Below are 15093 nucleotides of genomic sequence, written 5' to 3'. Positions count from 1 at the left end.
CCACAGGAACATATGGGGAATGCAGGGAATTGGTACCTGCCTGTGTCTTGGAGCCCCTTCTCCAGCCTTGTCTCTTCACTGCCTGCAGTTCACACGGGCCAGGGGCTACTCCTACTTAAGGGTTTGTCCCCCAGCCCAAATTTGTGCTCTAGCCTGACCCAACTTCAGTGTGAACTTGCTGTGTGGGCAATAACATGGCCAGATTTTATTGGACATGTCCTGTTCTCCAAGGCTGTCTGCAGAGAAGAGCTTTCAAAAAGAAGTTGGGAGGTGACTTCCTGACAGATCTCCACCCAGAGGAACCCAAATGTGGCTCCTGTAGGGAGCCCTTTCATCCACCAGCCAGTCCAGATGCTGGTGAAAGCCACTCTGCTCCCATTTGAACTGAGGGCTTTTCAAGTTGTATTTCATTTCTCCTCTGATTGTTACATTTTTATCCATTCTGTCTTGAAAGACTCGTGGCCTTTTGTAACTGCATGTCCTTTTTTCCTTCCATGAGGACTTCTTTTCCTTAGAAATACCAAATATATTACAGAAAGTAAAAGTAGAAAGCTTTTGTTTTGCCCTCAACCAGCTGAGGGCTTGGCAGCTACAGGCTCCAAAGTGGTGGGAATGTGAGGAAAGAAAACTTAATGGCAAAGAAAAACAAAGAAGTGACTTTCTATATTGTGAAACATTGCAAACAGGAGCATTTAATATTTCCTTCGCTGTCAGTGTAAGCATTCAACAACAAATCAACAGTGATCAGCAGGCAGTGGTTCCCTTCCTTCATTTTAACCTGTGCAGCACATCATGGCATCAGGAGAGCAGCAGTGCCAGGAAAAGAGAATGATTTCTACCAGGATTGTATTGCAGCTGCTCCACTCTCTTTCCCAAAACAAATTCCTGGGGTTTTGAGGCTTTAAATTTACTTCTTCTAGAATCAGAACACAGACGTTTGTTTTCTCCCCAGCTGCTCCTCCCATCACAATGTTGAAGGCTGTGCTGTTCTCTTGGTTGCTTCACACTTTAATTTCCAGGGGCTTTGCCATAGTGCTGTGGCTTCTCAGCATAGGAAGGTTACCATTCCCAAGGCAGAGGAAATAGGAAGAGAAAGAAGTCCCGATATCAGTTTCTGAGTGACAAAGGTCTGTGTTAGAAACCCACTTATTCAATCACTGCATGGCACCAGGGCAGATACTCATGAAAAGAAGCTCCCAGAGGGGTTGGGGTAGGAAATACATTAATTAAAGCACTCTGCAAAATAGTGGGTGCAAAAATGCATAACATTTCCACTCCATTTTATGCTACAATGAGCACTTTTTTGACCTTCAAACAGTGGATGGAAATGTGGTGTTGAAAGCATTCACACACGCGGGGAGTGCAGCTCGCTCATTTGCTCTGCAGTTCTTTGTAGGGGGAGAAAAGCAGGAGAAATATGACGGTGTTACCATATTCGCAGCTGTAGTTGTTTAGAGCTCAGGCGGACTAACATTAACAAATGATGATAATTAGGCTTGATTTGCATATTAAAATTGTCTTAATTAAACACTGATTCAGTAAACGTTTAAAGGCCGTAATCGATCTTTTGCAGGCGCTCTTGGTTATTTATATGATCTAATAAAGGCTGGAGGCTTTGTTAATGAGCCCTCCATTTCCTAACTTGTATGTGTCAATGAGATTATTTCACCGACAATTACAGAGCCGGCTGCTGTTAATAACTCACCAAGCCCAAGGCTGCAATTCTTTTGTCTGAGGCTCTTTTAGTGAGACCCTGCTGTTTACATCTCCTTGCTGCTCAGACAAGGGCCCATGCCACAGCCCTTCCTTTCCTGGGGAAAAATCCCAGGGCAGAGATTTCGCAGGGAGATTTTGTGACTGTAAAACCAAGCTGGTGGTGTCCTGAGAGCTGTTTGAATAATGGATCTAATATTTATACAGCACTGAGCTCAGTCATAATACATTTGGTCCCAGATCTAATCCTGGCAACTCTGACAGGCTGAACTTTGTGAGAAACTTTTTTTAATTTAAGAGGTAATGCAATCATACTGTAATTTTACAAGAGGCCTCTGAAAGGACTGCCAGGAGTTTTGTTTCTCTTCAGTGTTGCTGCAGTCTTTTGCCAGGATGTGAGTATCTTGGGAAAACGGTGCTAAAACACGTGAAGAGCTCTTGCTCTCAGTTGCTAAATGTTGTTATCACCCCTGACAAAAACATTCTGGGAAAATCTCACGTTGCTTTGGAATGATTTTTTCAGTATTTTTTTATTATTTGACACTTTCTTGCATGTGAAGGATTATGTATTTATGTACTGTGTATGACTTTTTAATTACATCTGTTTTGTTGTGGGGTAAAGATTTTCTAGTTAACTCCTCTACTCCTGCTTCTTTGAAGGTGTCATAAATAGCTGCCTGCTCTGATCCCAAAAGTCCAATCACCAGTTCTGGTGCCAGTATGGATGGATTAAAAACTATATTTATTCCTATGTCTTTTCAGTCATTAAGTTTATTTGGGATCATTAATAAACTTAACAAAGCTAAACCACTAGAGTATATTTTTAATTATTAAAATAATTAGGCTGTGGAGTGATCAATAAACTCTTTAAAGCAGGTAGGATTTTCAAAATTGGTGTTTTGCCTAATTCCCTTTGTATCAGGACTGAATACAGGTTTTTATTTGCAGCAGCAGTGCTATGACGAAAAATAAAGCTTAGCTATCCAGCAGATTTACAAAGAACAGAACTACTCCCATCACTACCCAGACCTTCTTGTAATACTTCCTTTTTTCTCTAGAAAATTCTACTGCTGAAAATGTTGGTGTGAATTTGATTTCAAATACTTATAGAATTCGGAATTTGAAATTGCAGAAGGTTAGGGATATTTTTTATGGGCTTTTACAATATTTTTTTCCTTTCCCTTGGAATCTGTAGATGGTGTAAGCAGGATCTATTGTGCAGAATCTGTGGACAGTGTGTTTGTAAGAGCAGATTGCAATGTTGCTGGTGATTTTTTAATTTTTGTATCTAAAGACTTTTTTTAACTACACAGGCACTTTTTTTCTTATTTTTATTTTTTCTTGCGGGGACTTCTTTTTTCAGTTAATAACTTCTTCAGTGTTTCTAGCCAAATAGTCTGGATTCTCTTCTCTGATCCTGGTCATTCAGGTCAACAGTGCTGTTGTTCCCAAAGCAGGAGTAGTTGGGAAAAGCAGATCATGGTGAGCAGGAGGTGTGTTTTCCCCTTCCATTCAGATCCTGGTTTCTTTGCCAAGCCCTCTTCTTTGGGAAGCCAATTCCAAAAATTCCAAAAATTCCAAAGCTGTTCAGCAGTGCTAGTTGGTGGAAGAGAACTGCAGCTGTGTTCTGTTAGGTTTGCCCTTTTTTGTTGTTCTTTTTTTGGTACTTTTTGCTATGCATCTGCCATTTGAAACCTGGCGGAGATGCATTTGATGCGTGGTGACTGCCAGAACAAAATTCACACTGTGAATGCAGCAGGCTTACAAATTCCTTTATTCCAGTAGAAGTAAAGCCTCTCTCCCAATGGCTGTCAGACAAGTAAGAACGTTGATCTTACTTGCTTACTCTTGATTTATGCTGACTCTTTGAAGGGAAGAAATCCTTTAACTTTTTCTTTTTCCTTTTTATTTTTTTAAATGTTTGGGCCACCTCCCTTAATAAACACAGTTGTGTATATACCTGCTTTTGTGTCTATACTGGCTTTTGCAGTTAAAGCCACTTAGTGTTTCCTTTCTTCTGCTAAAAAAAAAAAAAAAAAAAAAAAAAAAAATCATTGTTTTGATAGAAATACACAGAAGGCAACACTTCAACATTTTGGCCAAAATTTAGCTTTCAGTTTTTAAGAGCACTAAAGCCCTTCAGACTCATATGCAACTTCTCATAGTCAGATAAGGAGGAAATTATTTCCCACATGTAGGGACCTCACTTTTTCTTATATATAATTAAATTATGTATTCATTGTTTTATTCTGTCTTCATATAATTTAATTTTCAAGGCCAACAGAAATGATTTTGTATTTTTTCTATGCTTGCACTACACTTGTAACTTTTCCAGTTATATTCCACCAGAAGCTTCTGCTCATTTATAATTCATCTTTTTGATCTTTTTTACATTAAAGTAATAGAGCTCGTGGTGTTTAATTTCAGGCAGCCCTAGCAGGTTCCTGTCATTCAGGCATTGCTCTCCTGGAAATGGCTGGTCTGTTTTGCACAGCAACGGTGTGCCAAGTTAATTGAAAGTGCTGCAAAGTTTCTGGGTTAATCTGCAGCTCACATTACTCACTGCAGGATTTCCCTGGCCATCCCTGCCCCTGCACTGCTGATCCTTCCCTCCCTGGAACCTTGAAACTCCCAGAGTCACAGTGGACAGGAGGAATGCAGTCTGGAATTTGGCTCTCCTGCTGCTGGCAGGGTGATGTCTGTTCAGCTGCCTTAGGGATCCTTAGGAAGATGCAGCTTCTGCTAATGAGCCCATCTGCCAACACCAACCAGGGCAGTCATACACAGCTCTGCTCTCACTGAAAGAATTTCAATATCTTGGAGGGATTTCTTGATACTGTTTATTTTCTTGGAGAGGAATGATGGGTCCAGCAAAGGCATTTCTCCCTGCCCTCCCTGCCTGTCCTGTTGGGGTTGTGCAGGTGGGACTGTGCTCGTGTGTGATCTCTTCAACTGGAGGTGACATTTCTCTCTCTTCACAGAATCAGGTACAAGAAAGGATCTGCTTCCCATAAAACCTTTGTTCCTCCTTATGCAGCTGGAAGTTTGATGTCTCTTACAGGAGTTGAGTGTGGAGAGAATCCCACACGGTCATGTCTGTTTAAATATTGCCTGTGGTTACAGTTTTCTGCAGACTGCAGTACAAAAATCCAAGTGTCAGTAGAAGACAAAAAGATAATTCACTTTCATCTTGAGAACAAAGCTGAACAGAGGAGCTTTTTTCAACTTTTTTAATTCATGAAACATTTATCTTTGAGTCAGGTTATATTATGCTGGCAAGAATATAATCTGTCAGCATTTCTACTATAAACTCCTGTTTTTAATGTTTTTTAGGAGAGCCTTAGAGGTTCACTTTGAACAGATTTAGCATACAAGGTCTTGGCCTAGAAACATACTTCTCATCCCAATTATGAAAGATTAATATGCCTGCATCATCGGTGCAAAAGGTATATTAATGCTACAGTCAGGTGAAAGTTCAGACCTACACAAATGAGGTAATTCAGGAGTATTCCAGAGCAAGGTTAATTAAGTTTTTTTGATATATCTAATAGCAGGTGTTACTAACTGTGAAGTGAAAGGAAGGCTGCTCTGTGATGAAGAGCATGGTGTTTGGCTTAGCTGGCAGGCAGAGCTCTTTCTAGATTTTATTACCTACCAGATTTAGAAAAATGTTACTTCTTGAGTTCTTAATGTTTCACTGTATGAAAGTTGTTATACAAGTTCATGCATTTTAAAGAGATCCAAAATTCTTTTCCATTTCTTTGGGGAGATGTAATGAATAATGTTTTTTTTAACAAAAAAGAGGCCATCAGCTGATGTACTTCAGTTTTGGTGCACACACCTGCCTCTGTGAATCCTCATGTAACAGAGCACACAAATGGTGGCAAGTTAATTTTACTCCCCAAAGAAGGGATTACAAAACATTTGAGTAATGCCCTGGCCTTACCCCTGCTCTAACATCCAGAAACCTTCTCTGTGTGGTTCTTCCCCCCAGGGTCTATTCCAAGTGATGAGAACAGAAGCAAACTTTGCACTGAAGGTTCTGTGCTCAAGTTCAGGGAGTAAACTCTGTGGTGACAGATGGCAAAACTGTTCTCCAGATTTGCTCAGTGCTCTGACTCAGTGCTCAGTGCTCACTGCACTGACGTGCCCGTGAAGCCTCGGGTGTAACTGGGAGATGGAGGCAGTTCTGCCCTGCTGGGAGTGGAGCCCTCCCAGCTCCATAAAATGTGGGTGGGGCAGGATGGGGCAGATGCAGAGTGGCTCTGGCTGCCAGCAGGGCTGGCCTGGGGGGACACACACAGAGCCTGGGGCATGCAGGGGGCTGCTTGAATGAGTTATTAACACAGAATAGCCTGAGCTGGAAGGGACCCACAAGTATCATCAATCTAACCCCTGGCCCTGCACAGACACCCCAACAATCCCACCCTGTGCATCCCTGGGAGCATTGTCCAGATGCTCCTGGAGCTCTGACAGCCTTGGGGCAATGACTATTCCCTGGGGAGCCTGGGCAATGCTCAGCACCCTCTGGGGAAAGGACCTTCCCCAAATATCCAACCCTTACTCCCCTGACACAGCTTCAGGCCATTCCATTGGGTCCTGTTGCTGGTCCCCACAGAGCAAAGATCGGTGTCTGGCCATCCTCTTCCCTTCACAAGGCAGTTTCAGGCCCTGATGAGTCTCCCCTCAGTCTCCTCCATCTGAACAGACCAAGTGCCCTCAGCTATTCCTCACACAGCTTCCCCTCAAGGCCCTTCATCATCTTTGTTGCCCTTTGGATGCTGTCTGATAGCTTAATACCTTTCTTACACTGAGGAACCAAAACTGCCCCCAGCACTGGAGGTGAGGCTGCCCCAGCCCAGAGCAGAGCAGGACAATCCCCTCCCTGGCCTGGCTGGCACTGCTGGGGTGATCCCCCAGGACAGGGCTGTTCCTCCTGGCTCCAGGGCACTGCTGACTCAGATCCAACTGGCCAGGATCCCCAGGTCCCTTTCTGGGGTGCCTCTTTCCAGCATCTCATTTCCCAGTCTGTCCATACACCCAGGGCTGCCTCATCCCGGGTGCCCTTTCCCTGCTTGAGCCCCATGTGGTTGGTATGGGCTGGGAGAGAAAGCAGCTGTCTTGCAGAGCTAAAAAGGGCAGATATTCTTTGGCTCTTTCTTCCAGTTTTTGTGCTTACCCATCATATCCCATGAAAATGAGTTTTCTCTCTCCTGAAAATGACCTTTTGCTCTCATGAAGAGATCCAAGTCCCTTTTGATGTCTCCCACTTGATGGCAAGAACGCGGACGATTCCCTATGGTGCAGAGGGACGGCAGAGCCCCAGTTCTGCTGGATCTGCCACATGCCCTGTGGAGCTCCCCAGTGCTGGCTTGGCAGACAGGCCATGTTGTGAATAAGGCATGGGAATGAGGAGGATGCACAGTTTTGATTTTGCATTTTGCTATGAAAATGGAAACTCTTGTACAGATCCAACAAGGAAGAAGGAGGGTTAGAGCTTCCCAGTGAGTCGGTAGCCAGAAATCACTGTACACTGAACATTCCCTGCTTTAGGAAAAGTTCAGGTCCAGCCAAGGGAACTTCCAAAGCATTGCAATGTTTGATTTGCTGGGAAAATCCCACCTATGTAAGCTCAGAACTTTCATTTTCCCCCAAATGCAATTAAACCTTTCATGAAGAACTGTTGGGAGGTTTTGTTTGTTTTTAATAAAGAGAATGAGGTGAACATTTCCACAGCTGAGTGCTTCATGGTTTGAACACTTTTCTCAGTTTAGTCCTTCTGAATGAACATTATTTCTTTGAGTTAATTTCTAAATGAAGCAAGAAATTACAAATAAATCTCCTATCTGAACACTGTTTAGATAAATCTCATACTCAAATGTTGTTATCTAAAAGCTCATATCAAACTCATAATTACCTGTTGTGACTAGGATATTACACCCAGCTTGATCTAATGCATTTGTTATCTTAATGCTGGACCTGCAAAGTGAGTTTGTTCGTATCAGATGTTCATGTACAGCAAGGCATTCAAAATCCAGAAAGAAAACCAAAAGAGCAGAGTTTGAGAAACATTATAGCTTTCAAATGACACCCTATTGGTTTTGGCTGTGTGTTCTCTCCAGAGGTGCATGCAGTATGGCTTGTTAAGTTTGGGAGTTTTATTTTGTTGCTGTTGAAATGGTAATTAAAACAAGTATAGGAAGATTCAGCTTCTGTGTTACATAGTTAAAGGTGGAACTTAATTATTGCAATGCAAAGAAGCAAATTAATTATGATTGTCTTCAGCCTGTCTTGTCTTAGCCTGGTATTCCTATATCTATGTGGATGCACAATAGGGAGGATTTAAAGCAGAATTTTACTATTGATTCCCAAATCTTGGGCTTTTATCCTTTGAAAGTAGGAAAAAAAATATTTTAATTTAGAAACCTTGTTTAACTACTTTTGCAGCAGGATTACTGCTCACAGATCCCTAGCTCCAAAGATCAGGCTGCTTTTCCACAAAACCAGATTTCATTCTAACAAAGGAACATTTTCTTTCTCAGAAGTCTTTTAGGTAGCTCCAGTCCAAGGCAGGCAATTAATGCCTGCATTCAGTGGAAGCTGAAGGGTTGATAGGCTCCACAGCATAATGCCAGGGTGTTTCTAACCACTGATTCTAATGTTAATTTCTGGGTTTCAGACTGGAAAATTATATGTGTGTGTGCATGTGGGAATAATAAGTAAAAACCTCCAAAATCTCAACAATGAAGAACACTTCATATTTTGTTTTCTTTGAATGTTGCTGTTAGCGATGTATTTCCTGCAGAGGAAGACTGTATGGTTATTAATGTAATTGACAATAGCTCAAGGAGGGAATGGAACTCAGACTTCCTCTATTAATATTTCAGTCCAGACTCAGTTGACAATAATAATGTATTTTCCATGATTTATACTGCTGGCGTGTCCAATGCAATGAGACTGGCTAGACCCTATGGGTTAAAGGTGGGGGAAATGGGCCTTTTTCCAGTTTCAGCGTTCTGCTCTGGTGCTTTGTTGCTGCTCCTGCTCTCAGTTTGGGATTGTTCCCTCTGAAAGGGGTGATGGTCAGTAATACCTTCAGGCTACAGCAAAGGACCATAATTTTCCCCTAACTAAGAACTGTCCTAATGTCAATCTCCTTCTTTTTCCCTGCTGTTTTCCTTGTGACACAAGGCCCAAATGTTTGTTCTTGCTCAACTTGAACCTTAAAGAAATTCATTGAAATGGCAGATGCAACCCAGGTTGCTACTGAACCCTGTTCAGTTCCACACTGCATGAAGCACTGGTGGTGCTATAGTGGATTATTTTATAATTAAAGCCTGAAAAGTAGAATGCATATGCAAAAGGGATTTCGTTAACTTACTGCTGAGCTATTGGTGCTGAAAGCTCAGTGCTAACTTGAATTCTAGTCCACGGAGTATCTATTACTATTTGGTATTACAGCCAAGTACTAGCTTTCCAGATTTGTTTTTATGTTTGCAAAACTGAGATTTCCCAGTATTGGTAAAGAAAACCTGAGCTGTGCACTGAATAAAAATAAAATGGCACTTTGGAAATTAAGTTTTGATAGTATTGAGAAACACTTTGCAGAACCATTGCCTTTGTCTGACTTCTATTATCATTATTATTACTGTTATTAAAATCCTTTTCTGAGGGCTTATACTGAATTGACTTAAGGAGGGAAAGCTGAAAGTTAACATCCATTTTGTGCAGCATCTGTGTGGTTTTCTTTTTTCCCACTGGTTTGTGACAGCATGCTTTTTCTGTGTTTGTGGAAAGGTTCCTGTGTGTATATTGGTATTTGAGAGTGTCTGAGGGTAAATACTACACCCTGCTGAGCAGCAGCAGTTATTTTACAAGGGCTACTTTTTACATGCAAAACATGCACTGACACTTGGTTTGTTATCCTGGGCGGGGTGCAATCGATATTGCTGCTGGGCCACAAGGTACATCTCATGTCCTTGACATTTTTTCTCACTAGACTGCTTATGTGTAGTTTGGTTATCTTTGTCTCCTATCTTATTGCCTTTATCAAATTAAGTTGCCTGTCAGTCTTAGGGAATTTTGTTTAACACATTTCTATTCCAGTAGTGAATTTGTAATTATTAAAGTTTTCCTTGTATCAGCATTTATTGGTTCATGTTTTATTACTTAGAAATCACGGAATCACAGAATCTGTTGGGCTGAAAGGGATCCACTGGGATCATCAATCCAGCTCCTTGTCCTGCACAGGCACCCCAACAATCCCACCCTGTCCCTTGGGCTCTGGCAACCTTGGGGCTGTGCCCATTCCCTGGGGAGCCTGTTCAGTGCCCCATACCCTTTGGGAGAAGAACGTTTTCCTGATATCCAGCCTATATCTAATATCTAACTTATAAATATGCAGGGTTTTGGAGTTCATTTTTTTAGCACTCTTTCCCCTTGTAACTCTCTTGAAAACCATGGAGGACTCAAGAACTGTGCTCTGGTAACCTTTTTATGCTTAAGGTGGATGGTGTGCTCTTTAAATACAGAGCTTTTAATAGTTCAGAGCCTTTTTCTCTTGTTGCCTTGAAATCCTTTTATGGGAATAATACCAATTTCCTAGTATGATCACAATAGCCATGTGGCCTTGGACAGAAACTATGTCAACAGAGAGGTAAATGAAAAATACAGTGAGATACAAAATGGCACTTACCAAAGTTGCCTGCTCGCTCCTTTGGGTGACATTTTTTTAAACAAAAGGAATTCAATGCAGCATTAAATGCTGGGCTTTATCAGAGATTTGTATTCTAATGCCATATGAGCAAGACTGGAAAGAGCCTCCTTGGTCTCCAAGTCCAGGCAAAAGATCACATACAGGAGAAGGTCATTTATTTCCAGGCTTTTCAAGCAGCTTCTTATAGTAATGAGATTTTTTTTAATCCCCACTACTTGGAGTGGAGTATGTTTTTGTATCTCTCTGTTCAAGAACTGTCTTCTAATTTTCCACTGGAATTTATCTGCAGATAATGAATCCCCATATGTTCCTGCGTCAGCACTGCTCTTCAGCCTCAATAGCTCCTTTCCCTCTTTGCTCTTAACCCCTGAGATATTTACAACAACAATGTAATCCCCTTCAACTGCTGCTTTGTTGGGCTGAGTTCTCCTGAGTGGTTCAGAGATATAATATGAACCACAGAGCATTATCGGGGAGCGTCCCTCCAGAATTACTTTGTGGTCAAAGCTCATTAACTGCTTTCTGAAAGGGCTTGTTGCAAACAGTGAGAATATGCTGCTAGACATGCTGATGATAAAATGTAGATTTTGTCAGTGAAAAAGAGAATTCAAATTTCTTATGTCAGAGGAGGACTGATTTTTTTTTTTTTTAATCAGGAAAATAAAATGGGATTAAGCTGATGATATAAACTCCAAAAGCATAACAGACGTATTGTTAACCTATGTTACCCCTGCTCCTGTGAGACTGATCCAAAATCAGGATGAGTAGTGGAATTTCAGATCTTGTGGCTGGGTTTTTTCACCTCTCCAGAAATATGCAACAAATTGTCTTTCAATTGCAGTGTTAATAAAATGCTTTCTTAGAGGGAAAATTTGTTCTTCAGCATATGATTGCACTCCTCCAAGCTGGGCTTCACTTTTAACAGGAACTATTTTTTAACCCATGAAGCCAGTGGTTTCTATGAAAACAGAGAAGGGCATCTCTTACCAATATCCCTGAAGATTTCATGGTTTTTAGCAGGAGATAGTGTGGTTGGATGGCTCCTGTACTGGGAGAACAAGCCAGATATCAGTGATGACATCTGACATATGTTACTGCTCTATGTAGGTCACCTATGGCCTAATGTGGGAGATGACAAAAGATAATTAATTTTGATTTCATGCCTGTGATTCCTTAAGGAAGCCTTAGTTGGTGTGTGTGGAATATCAAGAGGCATGTACTGACTCACTGCCTGAGAGGAAGAGCTGAGTGTTCTGGAAGGAGTGATTCCACCTTCTAATTGCAGCCCTCCAGCCAGGGAGATGGCTTTACTTGGGGATATTTGAATGCACCTTTTCTGCTGGCTACTATGTGAAGTAAGGAGATAGATCCTTAGTAGTGGTACAAAATGTGTTCCTGTTCTAGCAACCAGGAGCTGGCTTTGTATCACACAGTGTGTCTTGATTTTCACACTGCCATAAAATCAAGGTCTTTCTGTTTACACCAAGGCTATAGAATAACTTACATTGCTGTAACTTATTTAAATGCTGTCTGTTTCTTTCCTAGGGTCTCCGTGTGTACACATTCCAGGGTCACGTGCATTCCTGTAATCACGCTACATTCAACAGGAAGGTAAGTTCTGCATGCAAATTTCTTTTTTTTTCTTCCCTTTAACCATCATGTTCCTTGCTCTGGCCCACACTGTCCTGCTCCTCGGTGACACAGAGATCTCTGGGGCTGGATTCAGAATCAGTGGTGGCTCAGTGGCCCCACCTGCCAGCCAGACCAGAGCCTCAGTACCTGTTACAATAGAGCTGCCCCCTCCTTTCTGCTGCCTCCTTCCTCCTGTGATCAGTGAACAATGGCTAAGCCATTCTTCTCTGTTGGGCTCATTGACTACTTTATTTAAATGAATATTTTTGTTGGGTTTCTTTCCCTGGCTGATTAATTTATATTGTTGTCTGAAAGGAACCTTTTTGACTGGGATTGCTGACAGAATGCTGTCTGATTGATTGACAACTTTGGAAGGGGAGGAATTTCTCCCAAATGGCTCTTAGAGGCCATATGAAATACTCTGAAATGACCCAAACATTTCTGATGTATGATTCCTGTAGCTCTCCTGGCCACACTGCTCTTTAAAGCTGGTGTGGAAGTGCTGAGGCATGTGCTGGTTTCTGCTGCCATGAGCAGCCTTTTTTCTCAGCCTTTTTTCTCAGTTACTTTCCCAAAAAGTAACTTTGTGGTGTTCCTGCTCCCCATGCTCCCACTGACACCTTCATTACAGGCAGAGCAAGGTACTGATTTTTCCTGCAGGAGATGCTGAATATTCTCCTTTTGCTCAGTATCAGCTGCTGCTTTGCCAACTGCTCTGCCAGCCCTGTGTGTTTGTAGGGCAAATCCCAGGGGCTGGCACAGCAGAAGGTATGGGATAAACTGATGTCAGGGAGGGGAATAAGAATTCCCAAGGCATCTTAATTCTTTCTTGGCCATGTGCATCTGTCTGTATTTGACAGGCACAACCTGCCTCTCAGTGCCCTGAGACACTGTGGTGGGGAACAGAGAGTGTTTAACAGGATGTCTCAGTTTGAAAAGCCAGGTGTCTGCTAAGGAAGGCAGGAGCCTCCCCTGAAACAGAGAATGTAAACCCCCTTCCTCCAAATTATTATGATTTTGAAATTAAGGGGCTCTCAGGCAAAGATATGGGACTAGGTGTGCGTACATACGTGTTTGTGTCCAAATAAAAGTATGCCAAGTGTCTGCCATGCTGTGTTTGTGTCATATCTGCAGGTTTAGGAGTCATTACAGTGGTTACCAAGTTTCCCTAAAACAAACAAACAAAAAAAAAAAGTATTTTTAGAATTACTGCTTATATTAGGAAAACCTAAAAGACTATAAAAAATATGCTTGAGAACAACTGCCCAATTTTACCTCCCCAGGCCAAAATGTAAGCAGCATCTAGGTCATTCCTCCATTGATTTACTGAAGGGCAAATAATGTCAGTTTTTAAACAAAAAAAAAATTTCAATTTTGTTTACCTCCTCAGCAGTCCAGTTGGATGTCAGCTACCATTTAGCTGGGCCAATAATATTGATATTTGATGTCAGTTCTTATTCATTACTGCACCCAAATGATGCAAAAGTCAGATCTCTCAGATGTTTCTATGGATAGCCAGATAAAGCCAGGGATGTCTGACTGCATCTAACAGACACAAACAAGAAAAGAACAGAATACAAAATCAAAAACCTATCTGGTCCTATTGTTATTTATGTATTCAAAGTGTTCACCTCTTTGCATAAACTCCAAGCCAGTTGCTTACAAAGGTTACCCAGTAATATCAAACATGTTCAATTATACATGCAAAAGGGCTAATAGGTTCTTCCTCTAGTTTATTTCTGTCTCCATGCATAAGAAATATAATTACAGAACTGAATTACAATTTAAGTACAGATTTTTATTATCATTAGTTAACCATTTTCAGGCCATCAAACACTGTTAGAAGTGAAAAAAATCTATTCCATCTCTCTGTCACGGCAAGGAACAAAATCTGTGTCAAAATACCTCCATTTCATTTGGCGGAAAACAGCTCTTTCTGATATTAGGGAATCACTCTGAAAATTGTTCTGTAATTCACTTCTACATCCATTCTCTGACATAGTCATGTTATTCCCTAATTTTGAATGTAAGTTTCCTGGAGTGCTCCCTTCCCTTGGCCATCCTCTCTGTGTTACCCACAGACCCTGCAGTTAGCACTGGGTCTGCTTCACACATTATGTGCAGACCAGTAACATGTTCTGAGGCCACTCGAGTAGAATGGGGTAGAAAAATACAATAGAATGGATTGGAATGGAATGGAATGGAATGGAATAGAATAGAATAGAATAGAATAGAATAGAATAGAATAGAATAGAATAGAATAGAATAGAATAGAATAGTTCCATCTTTATTTTGATCAGTTTGAATATTTTTGCTCTCCAACTCTGATGCTCTTAATGTAGAAGTCTGGGTAAATATGTCTAGCAGATAGCCTAGAAGTAAAAATATTCCTCTGGATCTTACTGTGAGGAAGCTGCAATATGTAGGGACTTATTTAACTGTTAAAGGCCAAGGAAATTCAGGATGCACTGGTTTGGAAGGGAGTGGCTCCTCTGAGTTGCTGTATCCCTGTGTCCTTGAGAAACGAGACAGTCTCACAGCCAAGGCCCTTCAGTGGGATTAAAAAACCCACAAATCCAGGACTGATTTTTAAATGTCACATCTTGTTTGTGTCATTCAGTTTCCCATCACCATTTCAAGTTTCTCATCAGAGATCATTTGCAAAGAAAAACTCAGTAATAGGTGTCACACACCTCGATAAGCCAAGGGCAGAGAAAAGCCACGTGCAGCAGATGATGGGCACTGAGAAACCCTTGGTGTCAGTAAATGCACTGGCTGCTGCTGGAGTTTGCCTTTGCTCTCCTAAATCAGACAAAATGCAGTTCCTTCACTCTCTGCTTGTTTTGTCTTCCTGGGTTATTTTTGGATCAAAATCCCAGTTATAATTTCCTCTGGGGGAAAAAATCATTAAAAAATCTCTTCGTCTAGCAGTTTGCTTCATCAAGGCACAAGTTGACTTCGAAAACATGGCATTACCTGTTTTTTCTATTCTCTCTAACATATATAAATACATTATATAAAAATAAACATAA

The 15093-nt window shown here is 41.4% G+C and overlaps 1 protein-coding gene and 1 long non-coding RNA gene across 3 annotated transcripts in view; one reads left to right on the top strand and one right to left on the bottom strand.

Annotated features, from left to right (window-relative positions):
• SPAG16 (sperm associated antigen 16) overlaps positions 1 to 15093 on the top strand; it is a 361537-nt gene that overhangs the window by 230089 nt on the left and 116355 nt on the right. For both annotated transcript variants that reach the window (XM_053982332.1, XM_053982331.1), the window contains exon 14: positions 11975 to 12040. In XM_053982332.1, coding sequence (XP_053838307.1) covers positions 11975 to 12040 — 66 coding nt within the window. The remainder of the gene's footprint in view (positions 1 to 11974; positions 12041 to 15093) is intronic.
• LOC128809908 (uncharacterized) lies at positions 13169 to 14841 on the bottom strand. Its single transcript, XR_008437872.1, has 3 exons — positions 14755 to 14841; positions 13444 to 13606; positions 13169 to 13229 (listed from the first exon to the last, which is right to left on the bottom strand). It is a non-coding gene; the product is annotated as an uncharacterized LOC128809908 (long non-coding RNA).

Source organism: Vidua macroura, chromosome 7 (genome assembly GCF_024509145.1).
Source record: "Vidua macroura isolate BioBank_ID:100142 chromosome 7, ASM2450914v1, whole genome shotgun sequence".
In the NCBI taxonomy this organism is placed as follows: domain Eukaryota; kingdom Metazoa; phylum Chordata; class Aves; order Passeriformes; family Viduidae; genus Vidua; species Vidua macroura.
The sequence above is the reverse complement of the archived record's forward strand: the minus strand, read 5'-3'. Positions and strand labels throughout refer to the sequence as shown.